The 15,507-nt window shown below is 40.3% G+C and overlaps 1 protein-coding gene across 1 annotated transcript in view; it reads left to right on the forward strand.

Annotated features, from left to right (window-relative positions):
- The window catches only part of LOC109933000 (rho GTPase-activating protein 8), a 70,216-nt gene that overhangs the window by 51,676 nt on the left and 3,033 nt on the right, over positions 1-15,507 (forward strand). Inside the window, exons 10-12 of the mRNA XM_020532040.2 lie at positions 136-213; positions 3,403-3,531; positions 13,870-13,973. Of these exons, the coding sequence (XP_020387629.1) occupies positions 136-213; positions 3,403-3,531; positions 13,870-13,973 (311 nt within the window). The remainder of the gene's footprint in view (positions 1-135; positions 214-3,402; positions 3,532-13,869; positions 13,974-15,507) is intronic.

Genomic DNA, 15,507 nt, shown 5'->3' on the forward strand with positions numbered 1-15,507 from the left:
TGACCAGTAGGAGGATTTTGAAGAACACCACCATATTTATCTTTTTTTAAATGTATTTAGCAGATCTAGAATGTAGTAACATTGTCACTGTAAGAGAGCACAACTTGCTGAAAACTTTTAATATTTTATTTACAGCACTTAAAACTGAAGGTTTATTCAGACGATCAGCCAATATCCAGGTCATCAAGGAAATCCAGAAACAATATAATCTGGGTAAGTGTCCAGCTGGCCATCTGTGTCACTGTAATTATCAAAGCATTAGTTTACAATACTGGAAGAGAAATAAATAAGATGTGGAATGCTGAGCGTTCTGTGACCTTCCTTTTCTGTTCGATGTATGTATTTGGTAGTTTACTAGGGCTGGTTGTAACTTTGCACGGTAATTTTTTCAGTTCATTATCTATTGGAGCTGTATTCACATACAGGTGATGAGGGATTTCACAGGTGTGGAATATTGATTTGATTCTCCATGTAGCAACAACATTAAAACATGCTTTTATACTGGTGCACAGTTAGATGATGTTCTGGATGACTGGACAGAGTGGACTGGTTCCTAAGTAATTTTTATGCAAATAAATTTGAACATTTCCTTCTTAACCCCTTTCAGCTAAATCAGACATAAGTTACGTTTTCAGCATCTGAGCAGGATAACAAGAGGACTCATGTCTATAAACATTGGAAGAGCTAGCTTGGATGCCAATCACTCAGAAACTGAGTTGAATTAAAGACACTGGGACATGGAATTGTAATACCTCAAAAAAAAGTTGATTTAGACTTCAGCTTTAAATATTGAAATTTAACATTTAATAAATAATCCACATGTAATCCATTTCCAGCATTCTGTGAGAATGTAAAATTTACAGAACGCAGTTGTGTGATGTAAGGTGTGTGAGTTAAGTATTAATATTGTTTATTTTATAGTTTGGATTTTGAACTCGTGGCATGTGGGTTTTGCTCTCTGTGTGAGAAGAAGTTGAATAATTAACTTGTCAATCTTTTTGAAATCATGATTTTAAACTAGTATGTGTCCTCAAGCAGCTGACCAGAACCCTTCTGGAGTGATAATAGATAGTTTGTGTTGTTTACAATCAGAGGGAACAAACCTTGAAAACCATTAGCTCACTTTTGGTTTAGACGAATCACTAATTTATATTTGCCTTCTCGGGAATAAAATCTATAGTTTGAAGCAATTCACAGAAAACCTGGCTGGAATCAAATGTAACAATGGTTTTTTCTGGAGAAGGGAGTCAGTTAGGAGATCAGTTATATCGGTGTAACGCTTTTAGTTTCATCATTTTGAGTAGAAAAGTTTTTGGTTGGAAACATGAAAAGGTTATTTGAATCTAACGAAGTTTAAACTCGGCTGTGTAAATAATCAAGACAAAGGCTATCAAATTCTCAAGACCAGGAACTAAAGAAACCGGTAAATCAAACATGTGGATGTGATAGAGATGGGATTTCTCATTGGTAGTTGAGTACTGTAGCGGAATGGAGTTGGGATAGTTGCTGTGTGTTTCAAAATCTTTTGAATTGTGTCATATATAAATAGTTTGATTTGTTTTAGCTTACCTTCTTTCCTGTGAGAAACATCTGTTTTATTGTTAAAACCAAATCTGCCAAAAGACCATCCCGCTACATTAACTTTAAGAAAATGATCTATCAAGCCAGGTTTCAGTCTGAGAACAGACTTGTCCAATGATAACATCAGCTGAGATTGTACCAGTTCCTAGAGCAGTTAGGGAGGGGCTTTTAGGAAGACTTTCAATAGGTCACTTGGTGCAGTTCAGAGGTCACTGAAAAGCAGTTCCAGGGGCACAGCTAGACAGAAATGAGGCAGAATCCTGGGTTTGGAATGCTGGATTTTAGTCGTCCTGCAAGGAAGAAGGCGGGAACGGTTGACTAGCTCTGTGTAGTCAGGACTCGGAACAAGTGCTGGTTCTCTGTTGGTAGAAGCTCTGAGGGCCTGGGAAGAAGCTTGTGAGCATTAATACTTTAGTACACCTGAAAGAGTACGGGTTGAAAAACCCACAGGCAACATCTGCTTTATACAACTCAACAAGGTTAGAGCTCAGGGAAAAACCCAGGGACATATCTAGCTTGGTGAAGCTAGCTGCTGGTGAAAAGCTGCTGCTGTGCCAATGAATAAGTACTGACGGGTAGATGGAGTCAAAGGCAACATGACCCAGGATCCAAGGCTGATTGACCAAAACAGGAGCAGGCAGTGTGGCTGTCCATGTCAGAGCAGTTCTTCAAATGGAGTTTCAAGGCCAAATCAGCAAGGTCAAAGAATTGTGATCTATTAAACCATCACATTTGCATGTGAGGATATTGAATTGATTGAACAAGTTTGAATTTGGTCTACTCCCTTGCACAAGTTCATAATTCTTGAGGGATGGACAAACCAGATGGTGTATTATTATCATCTAGCAATTCCTAACTTCCCACTAATTGACAGTGATTAAAAATATAATGGGAAAGGATGAGTGTTGAGGGTTGGAGCAATAAGTTCGGAAACAGCAGGAAGCAACACAACTGAGGCATGGGGAGTGGTGGAAAAAGTGAGCGTAGAGGGTGACCGCGATCAAAGCCGTTATAAAAATATGGAAATGTAAAGTTTCACATTTTGGATGTGAAGTGATAACAGGGAGTGGTGGAAAGGAATGTGCATTCCACTACAGGAATAACAAAACTGGTGCTTGGGACACTCGGATCTGGGAGTATTGCAGCGGGGGTAGCAAAAGGTATGAGCACTGGGGGAAGGAGTCATGGTTGGGAGGAGGTGAAGAATTGTGGCATCTAGGTCAGTGGTTCTAATGTTTGATGATAGAAGCCAGAGTGTGATAGGACTGGAATCGGGTGGAAAAAACAGTAGAATGGCAGGGTGTGGGATTAGGGAATGGTGATGAGAGTTTCTGTTGAGGAATGAGCACTGAGGGTTTTGTTAGGTATGGATTAACTCGAGCAGATGTACAGAACACCTGGATGCCCAGCATTGGGTAGGAGTGGGCACTGATGAGGAACCAAAGGGAATGGACAGTGGGGTGGTGATGGTGCTTCAAGGATGGAGATAGAAGAAGGAGAGAGGCAGCAATGCTGGGTGGATTAACATATTTCGGGTGAGGATGCTCACAGATTAAGCAGCATTGCTGATGATACAAGAGAGTGGCCAACTCCCTCCAGTAAGATTGCAGTGTATTTGAGATTATAGTCAGGAGAACACAACAAGTCAGCATCTGCGCAACAGAAACCAAAAGTTAAGTATATATGGTAAGAACAGATAGGTAAACACAAAAAGTAATTAGGAATGGCAAAATACAAAGAGCGCACTATATGTAAAACTTCTGCTGGAAGTCTTCTGTCACTCTAATCTTTTCACAGCATCATCAATTGCTTCTTTTCCAGGAAAACCGATTAAATTTGAGGAGTATAGAGATGAGCATATTCCAGCGGTCATCTTGAAAACTTTCTTCCGCGAGCTTCCGCAACCACTTCTAACCTCTCAGATTTATGACCAGGTCCAAAGCATTGGAAGTAAGCTAAAGTTTTCTTCTCTCCACTTTACGCCTTAATTCAAGTGCACAATCTGAAACTGGGGTGTTCTTTTTGCTCCATCTGATCAATGTTTGTAAATATAGTGCAGCCGTCTGTCTGGAAGCTCTGTCGCATGATTCTGTTGTGTAACCAGAGTTGTTTAATTTTACCTCCAGCTTTTGGTTTGTTGATGTAATGTGAAGCCAGTGTAGAAATCTGTCCATGCTACATGGTGATGTAATCTCATGTCACAGATGTGGTTGTTTATTTGATTTGATTTAGTATTGTCACATGTACTGACATACAGAAACAGTATTGTATTGTGTGCTAACCAGACAAATCATACCTAAGTACACCGGGGAGAACGATTATAATATGTGAGGGGGTGAGCTGCTTAGGAGAGTTCACAAAGAGTCACCACATTCTGGCTTTGAGCAAAGATATGTAATGTTTAGGGTGCTAATGAGCCTAAATTACTTCCTGCATGAAGATTCTAATAACTTTGAATTCTAGAGATTGGTGAAAATACACATTTTTTTGAGGGCGAGTTGTATATTAACAGTATCGATGCTTTTGTAGCACTGTCTATTAATTCAGGGAATTTTGCTTACATTTAGACCCGAAGCTCCGCCAACTTTTTTTTTTCTCAACCATGAGATGTCCAGGAGGTTCTCTTATTCGTGAGACCTGTGACGTTGATACTGCAGACAAATTAGTGAAAAGATAGCAGATCCAACGCCCCCTGTGGAGGAGAAATAATTATGTTATTGCCTCACCAGTTCAGTGATGCTCTTCTGTAAATGTGTGCTCTGTTTATTGTCAGGAATTCAGTCACCTTGGAGAACGTTGCCTGTGTTGCTTTCTTCCACGATGGCAAGCTCAGGGGTTCCAGACTGTGGAACTGGTTACTCTCAACCTTTGGTGTGCGAGATATAACTCATTCAAGCAAGAGCTGGCTGTGCCAAATGATCTATTGTAGACACCAAAACATGTAATACACAGAGGAGGAGTGGGCAGTCAGTAAGGCATCAGTTCACCCTGAAGCAAAGTTCAAAGTCACATGCTATGGAAAAGCCATTGAACCTCTGTGTGAGGTGTTAAATTGATGTGTTCACTTCACACCTCATTTAATAGAGTAAATTCTGGAATTCAACGATCAAGCGATTATAAAGTTTACCATCCTCTCAGTATTTTGCAGCACCTCCTTCAAGTTGGTCAAGATGCTATTGACAGTGAGTGCCTTGCTTGTGTGTACTACAGTGCACTCACATTACATTGGGAACAGCAGCATTCACTGTGCTTACCTCATCAATAGTTGCAGACACTGTTAGGTACTCTACCTGAAGTCAACCTGACTATATAACTCTTTTCAAAAGGTCTGAGGCTTCCTGAGCCATAATGTTACAACTTCTATAGAGATCAATAACATTTTTTTAAAAAATTGAATTTCCATTGACCAATTCGAAGGAGTCAGATGGCAAGGTTTCAGGTTTTTAAGACATTTATTGTAACAGACGAATTAAAAGCAATGTCGACCAAACCCTACTAGTAAGCAACCAAAACTCTAAACTGTAGAAATGGTGAAAAAAAGAGAACCACAGATTCTGGAAATCTGAAACAAAAATAGAAATTGCTGGAGAAATTCAGGTCTGGCAACATCTGGGGAGAAAAAAGCAGAATTAACATTCAAGCTCTGTGACCCTTCATTAGAACACTGGACTCAAAACATTTAACTTTGGTTTTCCCTCCCCACACGTTGCCAGACCTGCTGAGTTTTTGCAGCACCTTCTGTTATTGAAATGGTGGCCCTTACCAATAGCCTCATGTGACATACATAAATGTCACAACACACACTTCACTGGATTACACTCTTCATAGGAAACAGCCCACTCCCAGATTCTAAAGAGTTCAGGTCTTGCTGTTTAACTCAGTTGTAATAGTAAGGTACTGTCAAAAAGCAATGCCTACATTTTTGGAGAATTTCCAAACCAAATACCAGAAGTAAGGGCTGCCACTATGATTTCTCCCCCTGCCTTTATCAGACTAAATCTTCCAGGGATTTTAGATTGCTACAGGATGCATCTCTTCCACTAGACACCATCCTCCATTCTACATTCAGTCTCACAGCTCACCAAGAATTCCTGGCCTTCTTCTACTGCCAACCCCACTAGCTGTAACCATTTCTCATTCTCTATCTGTCTCTCATGCTCACTCTCTGTCTGTCTGTCTGTCTGTCTGTCTCTCTCTCTCTCTCATGTTCTCCCTCTGTCATAAATATCAGAGACTCCGTGTCTGCCCAGAGTTAGCCTGGCTGTTCCTGCCTTTCCTTTTAGCTGCATATGTTTTGCACTTTGCTTTCGGTAAGTCTCTCATCCTGGGTCTCCTGTTTCTGTGGTAACCAAGCTTTGCTAGTGTAAGTTCACAGCTGATAACACAATTTTTTTCCATTTATGCATTTTATTTTGAATTTGGCAAACTGTTGAGAACATCATCATCTTACAAAACCTTGGATTCATAACAATTTTGTTGTCAGTAGCAGTGGGTGCACAAAACTGCCTCACTCGTAGACAATCTGGGCCTGCTCTGTTTAATAAACAGTGACAATTTGTCCTTGTTTACTTTGTGCTTTAATACAAGTGTCTATGTACAAGAGATGGACTGGAATGTTACGGTTCAGAAGACATAGGAGCGGAAGAACACTCTTCTTTACTGCACTGCTGTTTAGATAGATCATGTCTGATCTGATGATCCACAACTCCACTTTCCTGCTTTTATTTAAATAATCCTTAATTCCCTTAATGGTTAAAAATCTGTATGTCTCAGCCTTGAATATACGTAACCCAATGTTGACAGCACTTTGTAGTAAAGAATTCCACTGATTCATTACGTCTGAGAGAAGAAACTCCTCTTTATCTCTGTCATAAATTGGTAATCCCTTACTCTGAGGTTATCCTTCTGATCTTAGACTCTTAGACAAGGAGAATCAACCTTTCTGCATCTATCCTGTCAAATCCCCTCAGAACCTTGGATGTTTCTATGAGGTTTCCTCTCATTTTTCTAAATTCCAACCTACTCAACCTCTCCTCATCAGAAAATCCTTCAATACCTGGTAGCAGCTTAGTGAACCTTCTCTGGACTGCCTCCGATGCCAATATATCTTTCCTTAGATAAGGAGTCCAAAACATTCACAGTATTCGAGCTATTGTTTGACTAGTGCCTTGTATTGTTTTTGTAAAACCTCCCTATTTTGTTATTCCATTCCCTTTGAAATAAAGGCCAATATTCTATTTACCTTCCCTATTACCTGATGAACTTGGATAACTTCTTGTGATTCATGAAGGAGGAACCCACCCCCCCCACCTGAATCCCTCTGTGCTGCAGCTTTCCACAATCTTTCCCCGTATAAATCATATTCAGCTCTTCTATTCTTCCTGCCAAGTGCATAACTTCACATTTTCCCAGGTTATGTTCCAACTACCATGTTTTTGCTCACTTAACCCATCAATAGACTTTTTGTCTCACTGCCTGCCTTCTCATCTATCTTTGTGCCATCTGCAAATGCAGTGATTGTACGTTCACTTTCCTCATCCAAGTCATTAATATGTATTTGAAATAATTGTAGCTCCAACACTGATGCGTGTGTTACGCCACTAGTTATAAGTTGCTAGCTGAAATTGTCTCCTTTATCCCAACTCTCTTCTATTAGTTAACCAGTCCTCAATTTGTGCTAATATATTACTCCCAATGCTATGGGATCTTTTTAATGCCTTTTGAAAATCCAAATACATTACACTTATTGGTTCCCCATTATCTACCCTGCCTGTTACCTTCTCCGAGAATTCTGATGAGTTTTTCAGGCATATTTCCCTTTCACGTATCCACGCTGACTCTGTTTGATAGTATTACATATTTCTAAATGCTCTGCTATTATATTATTTATAATAGACTCTTCTCCCAGTGACACGTGTTAAGCTAACTGGCCTGTAGTTACTGCTTTTTTTTTTTAATTTCCCTTCCTTTTTGAATAAGAGTGATACTTTGTCCATTTTCAGTTCCCCCGGGATTTCTTGAAAGAATACTTACAACCAGTGTGCCCACAATCACTGAAGCGACTTCCTTCTAAAATCCTAGGATACAGCCCATCAGGTTTTGAAGGCCTATCAGCTTTTAGCCCTATTAGTTTCCCCAGTCCTTTTCTCCCTCGTGTTAGGTATTGTGCTTATTCTGTCTTCTCACCTCCACCCTCCACTTTAACCCCTTAATTTTGTATTTTTGGAATGTTATTACGTGTTCTTTACCATAAAGATTATTGCAAAGTATTTATTCAACTCCTCTGCTGTTTCCTGGTTTCCTCATTTATCATTTCCCCAGCCTAGTTCTCTAAGGTGCCTATGTTCGCTTCGGCCTCGCTCTTCCTTTTTAATAGATTTAAAGAAGCTCATACTCTCTGTTTTTACGTTATTTGCTAGTTTGCCTTTCAGATTTAATTTTCTGCTTCTATATTTGGTCATCTTTTGTTAGCTTTTAAAACTTTCCCAAACCACTGGTTTCCCACTAATCTTTGTCATGTTGTTCCAAGTACTATGCATATTTAAGTAAAGGGCTGTGAATTTTACCTTTTTATAACCTTTACCCCCCCCCCCCCCTTTATTTGCTGCTCTCTTTAAATTTCTCTACATTTTGTCCCTTCCCTTTCCTCTGGGTACATTATCAAAATAGTTGCCCTGCAATGGCGCCATATCCTTTTGTTTTCTAAGCAAACATAATCTGCTTCCTGAAGTCTCCTATGCTCTGGTTAGTTCAAAGAGGGTCCTGTGTTGATGGGTTTGAAGGTGGGGTGAGGGTTCATGAAATGTAATGTGTGTGACCTGCCCACTTTGACCAGCCTTCCAGCCAAAGCAGTGGAGGAATGGCATCGGGCTGTGGGGCACCGTTGTCCAATTTGAAGCCATTAAGTGCCCTATTCTGCCCAATGGTTATTTACCTGCAGCAAGAGGAGGCCCACTCCAGGAGGCTAATCCGTCATGGACAGCATGACGGACAAGAGTGTGAGGTGGGAAAGAGGGTTAATCCTTTGTAATTTGCCTGGGCAGTAAACCCTCCCATCTAAAAAAAATACTATCATCATATCATAGAATCCCTACAGTGCGGAAACACTTTGGCCCAACAAGTCCACACCAACCATCAGAGCACCCAGCCAGACCCATCCCCCACCTAATCTACACCTCCCTCAACACTACGGGCAATTTAGCATGGCCAATCCACCTAACCTGCACATCTTTGGACTGTGGGAGGAAACTGGAGCACCCAGAGGAAACCCACGCAGACACGGGGAGAATGTGCAAATTCCACACAGTCGCCCGAGGGTGGAATCAAACCTGGGTCCCTGGCACTGTGTGGCAGCAGTGCTAACCACTGAGCTATCATGCTGCCCCAAGTACCTGCTCCTAGTTCTTGGGTTCAGATTAAATGATAGGACTTCACTGCCTAACACACACTGCAGTTAACAATATTCACTGGCTCTGGTCCAAATGAATCCCACTCCAGTGTATGTTTTGTCATATTTATGTCTCTGATGTAGACCCTGTTTTGTTTCTTGTGTCAGCATTTTGCTTCATAGCCTGGGATTTGCATCCCGATTCAGTAATTGTCTCCCTAGCAATGTTAACTGGTACTGGTGTGACAAATTCATTACCATACTCCCTAACATTGATAATTTTGGTGTTTTTCTTAATGTTATCTGTCTTTAACTATGTGTTGATTTTTCATGGCCGCAGCATGGCAAATATACACACACAACTGGGGAGGGACAAAAAAGTACCTGACTCTGTTCGGAGTTCAGTTTGGTTGGAAAGTTGTTGGGCAACTGAAGCCCCAGTGTACTGTACGGTGAGCAGAGCTGAGGGCTGTGTATGATGTGTTACCTGTATTTCTGTATACTCATCGGTGTATCCTGATTTAATGAACTACTTTATATAACATTCCCACAGTTTCGGGACTTTGAGAAGTTTGTTACAAACATACACAAAATAAACAAAATCCTCCCACAGATAATTGTTTCTCTGTATCCTCTCACAGCACTCCACAGTGATTTCTCAAAGTACCACCTTCTGGAAATCCTTGATATACATCAAAATCTACCCACTAGTGACAGCACATTAGTTTTGTGAACAGAATCCTGTATGTATCAATACCATCATCTACCTATTTTTAATATTTACACAATTGTGTGGCAAATTCAAAGATCCAACCTTGCCTTATATTCTAGGAACTTCCAATTCCTGTGGTATGGAGCAACATCATGAGTGCATGTGTTTTATAATCCTGCTGGGGTCTCTTATTTGAAGAAGAAGTCTGAACACACAGCAATTACCCAGCAGATCTACACTACAGATTTCATGTATTTAACACAAAACGCAATGTTGTTTATATAAAGAGAACTGAAACAAAATAAACCATTAACTTCACACTATAACTTTATAAAATGATACCATAAGCTCAGCTTTACGCTTCCCCAAGAGTTTCCTTATCTTGTGAAATCTTAAAGTTTTATTTTTCTGGGTCCAACCCAAAAGGTAACAGCCCCTCTGGAATTTCCTGTAATTTTCCTTGAGGTACAAATTATACAGCAGTCCTTCCATTCACTTTTTTGGCTTGAGATTCTCCAATATTTTTAAAACACCTCATGACTGAGCCTCTTCAGCTCCACAAGCAGGCTGTAGACTGTTCACAATGCACCCCCCCCACCCCCCCCAAACAATGAAGGTTTCTTTAGTGAGTTGCAGGCTGGAGCAAATCTTCCAACTGCTCTTCCCTCTCATAGCCCAGACTAAACTATTTGCTTATGTTTGCTTACAGCAAACACACTGATTCATTAAGTAAAAAGGCTCCAACTGGATATACTCCCTCCTTGAAGTGACATGCTTTCAGATGATTCGAACAAAAATACAAACAAATTATTTTATCTTTAGTACAACTCCTTGATTCTGCAACCTATGTGAATAATTTTTATTGCTAATAGATTTTGACAACTTGTCCAGACTCCCTGATTCCATTACAAACTTCAGGAATGGATTATTCATCGACTGAGCTGGTTTTATCAGTTTCCCATTTTTACAGTAAAACTTTAGAATAAACATTTTGTTTTTCATTAAAACTTATGAGCTAAATGTTCACAAAATGTGTGTGATCTGACATTCATCATTTACAGACTTGTGTAGATACTAGAGTTTAGAGCTAACTCTAATCAGTTGAAATGTAACAAGAATATTATCTTACAGTCAGGACTTGGGGCAATATATTAAATCTTCCATTGCTGGTGTAGGTTTTCTGCTTTCATTTATCTCTTGAAAAGAACTAATGGTTTTCCTAGTAACCTGCAAGGATAAGGCAGTGAGGAGCAATGTTACTGGTGCAGTGTGAAATGAACTGAATCTGCTATTGCAGAGATAAATACATGACGAATGGGTATTACAATAAGGCTCAGTAGGTTGCTTAGTTTCTGTGAAAGGGCTGAGGGACATCTTGTAGGTTCATAGACACCACTAATGAGCTTTCACCTTGCCTGATATCAACAGCTTGTATTGAACCAAGATCAAAGCTGTTTGAGTTGAATTAGGTTAGTATTTTTACATCCTCCATCAAATTTGGAACAATTGCCATTCAATCCATAATTTGTGATTGGATTCAAACGTAGCTGATACTTGCAGAAGCAGTTTTTTTGACCTGTATTAAAATAGAATAGAATAGAATCCCTACAGTGGGGAAACAGGCCCTTTGGCCCAACAAGTCCACACCGACCCTCGGAGGATCCCACCCAGCCCCAACCCCCTAATCTACACATCCCTGAACATTATGGGTAATTTAGCATGGCCAGTCCACCTAGCCTGCACATCTTTGGACTGTGGGAGGAAACCCACACAGACAGTCACCCAAGGGTGGAATTGAACCCGGTCCCTCGCACTGTGAGGCAGCAGTGTTAACCACTGATTGGTTTCATTACATTTCAACAGATTTAAGATGTAGAGGTTCCCTAGTATAACCGTACGAATCAGAAATGACCCATTTTAAATTCCACCCTGTGCTATATTTTGTACTAGTAGTTTGTTCAATCAAGGCTGCTAATGTGGGTTAAAGATAACAAAACTTGTTGGGATTTTTGCTTCTGTTTGCCATCTAGTAGCCGCCTTGAGAAGCAGTTATTTATGCATGGGCTTGTCAGTTGAGACCCAGACTAGCCTTGATGCTGATATCCTCTCAGTCTGCTGGTACACATTCTACACGTCAAACATAAACCGGTCAACTTACTTAGAGGGGCATTGAAACTGTCTAACTCTAAGTACTGAAGGACTAACGGGGTCTGCGTACTGCCAGTATTGTCAGGGGAAGCGCTGAAGGACTGACTGTGCCTAATTGTATCTCAGCGTGAAGCCTTCCCTTTAGGACACGTGGAGAATAAACTGGGGTGCTACAGTCAATTATAGCTACACAATGTTGTTGTACGCTGCATACAGACCATCTGAAGGTGATGTTCGTAGTTCTTCCAAGAAAAGCTAAAGTCTCTTCTCGAGGGAGAGAAGAGGAGACGGTAATATTTGAATTCTACGCCCCTGAATTCAGAAGGAAAACTTGTCTTGATCATAGCTAGGTAATCCCTGTCCAAAGTTGTACATGTCAGTTTAGAACCATAGAACCATAGAACCCCTACAGTGTGGAAACAGGCCCTTCGGCCCAACAAGTCCAGATATGATGCCCAGAGGTCCTTTAGCTGATCAGTTATCAGTTGTGGCTCACACAAAGGACAGCTCACTGAATGACGTACCAGAAAGGATTCTGGCATCGATATGGAGAGACAGAGTGAAGAAACAAAGAAAGAACAGAACTCTACAGGCAGGAAATCGACTTTTGTTTTTATATTTGACTGAAAATTAGACAATTATGGAGCTAGAGGCTACATTCTGCATTAGTTATTGAATGGAATGCTCCCTTTAATAAAACACTAAACCGACTGTCTTGAAAAAAGATTCTGGTTTCAGTGCATCCTCCCACATCCCGATTTCCTTAAATAAATGTCAGCAAGATACCTCCTCAAAAACTGCTCAGTAATTAAATTGATGGCCCCAGGGCTCTATAGTCTGTGGTGCTGGTTGTGAAGGTCCTGTTTTAATTTAAATATTTTAAAGCTGCAGACATTTGGTTGATAATTTTGACTTTTTTTTTAACTATAAAATAACATTGTCGAATGGGTTATAATGAGATCTGTTAATGCTGATCAGTAAACGGGAAATCTGTGTTATTAAAGCAGTTAAACTGTTTTCATTTTTAAAAAATGCCCAAGTTGCTTTGCTTCATCACTGTAAATACAGAATTGTTCTTTCACATGGTGCACGTAGAGATGTGTCTCTGTGCTGATATGAGTGATTATTGCGTTTGAATAGCAAATGGGAATGCCAGAAGTACAGTTAAGAAGAATGCCTGGGGGTGGAGGGTAAAAGCTGTGTTATGTACACAAAGATTAAAAGTCTGAGGTAATCTTGGGTTGTTAGAGACAATATGGGGTGTGAGTGGGTGGGAATCTTTGATCTGTTGGTAAGTTAGTAAGATAATTATATAATTTAAGTAAGAATGGCTTTAACTGTCACTTCTAAAGTTCCAAGATTGACCTTTTTCCTCCAGTTTCACCATTCTCAAAGGTTATAGAGGTAACTACACAGTAAATAGAGCAAAGTGTGGAGCTGGAAGAACACTGCAGGTCAGGCAGGGGCCCCGACCTGAAACATTGACTTTCCTGCTCCTCTGATGCTGCCTGGCCTGCTGTGTTTTTCCAGCTTCACACTGTGTTATCTCAGACTCCAGCATGTGCAGTTCTTGCTGTCTCAGGGCAAAAAGCTTTCCCTGTGACACTGACCAGCTTGGGAAAGCTTTTATCAGTAAAACTGAAGTGGTCCCAACCATGGTCACAGAGAGAGTGCTTCTGCTGCTTAACAACTGATTGTGAGAAACTTCACACACGTATCACATCACCACCAGCTTCCTTCTCACCAGATACTTCCCCCCAACCAGCTGGAATGAATGAGGCAGAACCTCAACACAGGGTCTACAGGCAAAGGATCACCTTTTATGATGTATCTGAGCACCAGTGCATCCAGTAGCTCAGGCTATCACATCAGGTTACTGTTGATAATCGGCAGCCTCCTGGAATAGTACCACCTCTCTCGTGGTGCAAGTGGGCACATACAGTTAGCAACTGGCAACGTGCATGTCACAGCTGTCTTTGTTCATACAGTTGACTTGAGCTTTAACTGATGTGTTCACTTTTTTAAAAAAAAATCTTTCTAGGTGTTGAAAGCAGTCTACGAGTAACTCGATGCAAGCAAATAATACAAAAACTTCCAGAACACAACTACATTGTGGCAAAATACTTGATATGCTTTCTTAACATGGTGAGTATTGAAAAAGAAATCATGCAATGCTCTTTGTGTCATTTATAAAGATTGACATTTCATTGGTTGTATATGTATGCAGTTTTGTAAGTACAGTGGTATGCAGTAGAGTAGAGGATCTTAAATAAGATCTGTAAAGAAAAGTTTGCAGAATCTTGGCGAGCTAACACAATCCTGATACTCAGCCACAGTATTGACAGGGTGTTCACCAACAGGAAAGTGGGCACTGTGCTACTTGGTGCTGTATCTTGATAATTCTCCCTCCCTCACCCACCTCAGCATTTCTCGTTGTTTATTTTTGTTAGACCATTGTTCCTCTGAAATAAGCAACCTTTTCTTTTAAAAAAAAAAGTGTTCAAATTCCCAGGGCTTGAATATCAGCTCTGGATGGTGGATTCAAACTGGGATGGGATTGTAATGGAATTGGGTCTGGTCCCTTTCTCTGAGGACCAGATGTACAATTTTCAACAGAGGTCAACAGATGACAGTTAGAAGTGGGCAACCTGACTAACTCTTCCCCTCCGTCACGTAGAAACATTACTGCCAGTGAATTCAGCACAAGTTGGGGTTTAAACCTGCGACCTGCTGTATATTTGGGCCCTTGGTGAATGCATAACTCTTGCACAACTCTGCAGCGTGGATGTGCTATTTGAGACATTCATAGTCTGTTAGAGGGAAGAGCTAACATTGTATACATTTATTATTAGAAATATCACTGAAATGCCCAAGATTAATAGCTATTCGTGTTAATGTCAAGGCAGTTCTGAAATAGAATTCTAATTCTTCAGCCTGTTGATTTTTTTTTTTAAAGCAGAGATTCTGATAGTGATACTAACACTTTAAACTGGGAAAGCAATTGAGATCATTACTGAATTTTGTACTGATCTGAATTAATTGCCTGCAGCCCCTCATGCTGAAACTGCTAGTTGTTTTATTATTTCAAAACCCGATACAGCACTTCTGAAGAATGGTCAAGACCCAAAACATCAGCCTTCCTGCTCTTCTGATGCTGCTTGGCCTGCTGTGTTCATCCAGCTCTACATCTTGTTATTTCTGATACAGTGTCTAGCTTCCTGGGGACACACAAAAGCCCACTATTTGAGTTCAGTCATGATAGTTACACTTTCAAGGACAGGAATTTTCTTTTCTCTGGGTGTTGTTCATCCTCGGAATACTGCTTCTGACATCTTTTCATAAAGTCTTTGATAGTTTTTCACTGCTTTGCTTGCCAACAATTTATTCAGCTCCATCTTAAAAATATCCAGTGCTAGGTGGAAATGTGGGATTGGAGTTACAATAAGATTGGCTATAACCTAATCAAATAGCAAAGCAGGTTTGAGGGGCTGAATGGCTTATTCTTGCTCATAGTTTGTATGTAAACTGCATGTTTTTAAAAATGCAGTAATCCTTCAACAATCCTTGGCTTTTAAACCAGTCCCTTTCCCATTTCAGTCCACAATCAAACAGACAGAAAAATAAAGAGATACAGTCTTCACACTCTTTAGTGTAAAATCTTGAGGTAGTTGATCTTTGG

Source organism: Rhincodon typus, chromosome 18, assembly GCF_021869965.1.
Source record: "Rhincodon typus isolate 14 chromosome 18, sRhiTyp1.1, whole genome shotgun sequence".
Lineage (NCBI taxonomy): Eukaryota > Metazoa > Chordata > Chondrichthyes > Orectolobiformes > Rhincodontidae > Rhincodon > Rhincodon typus.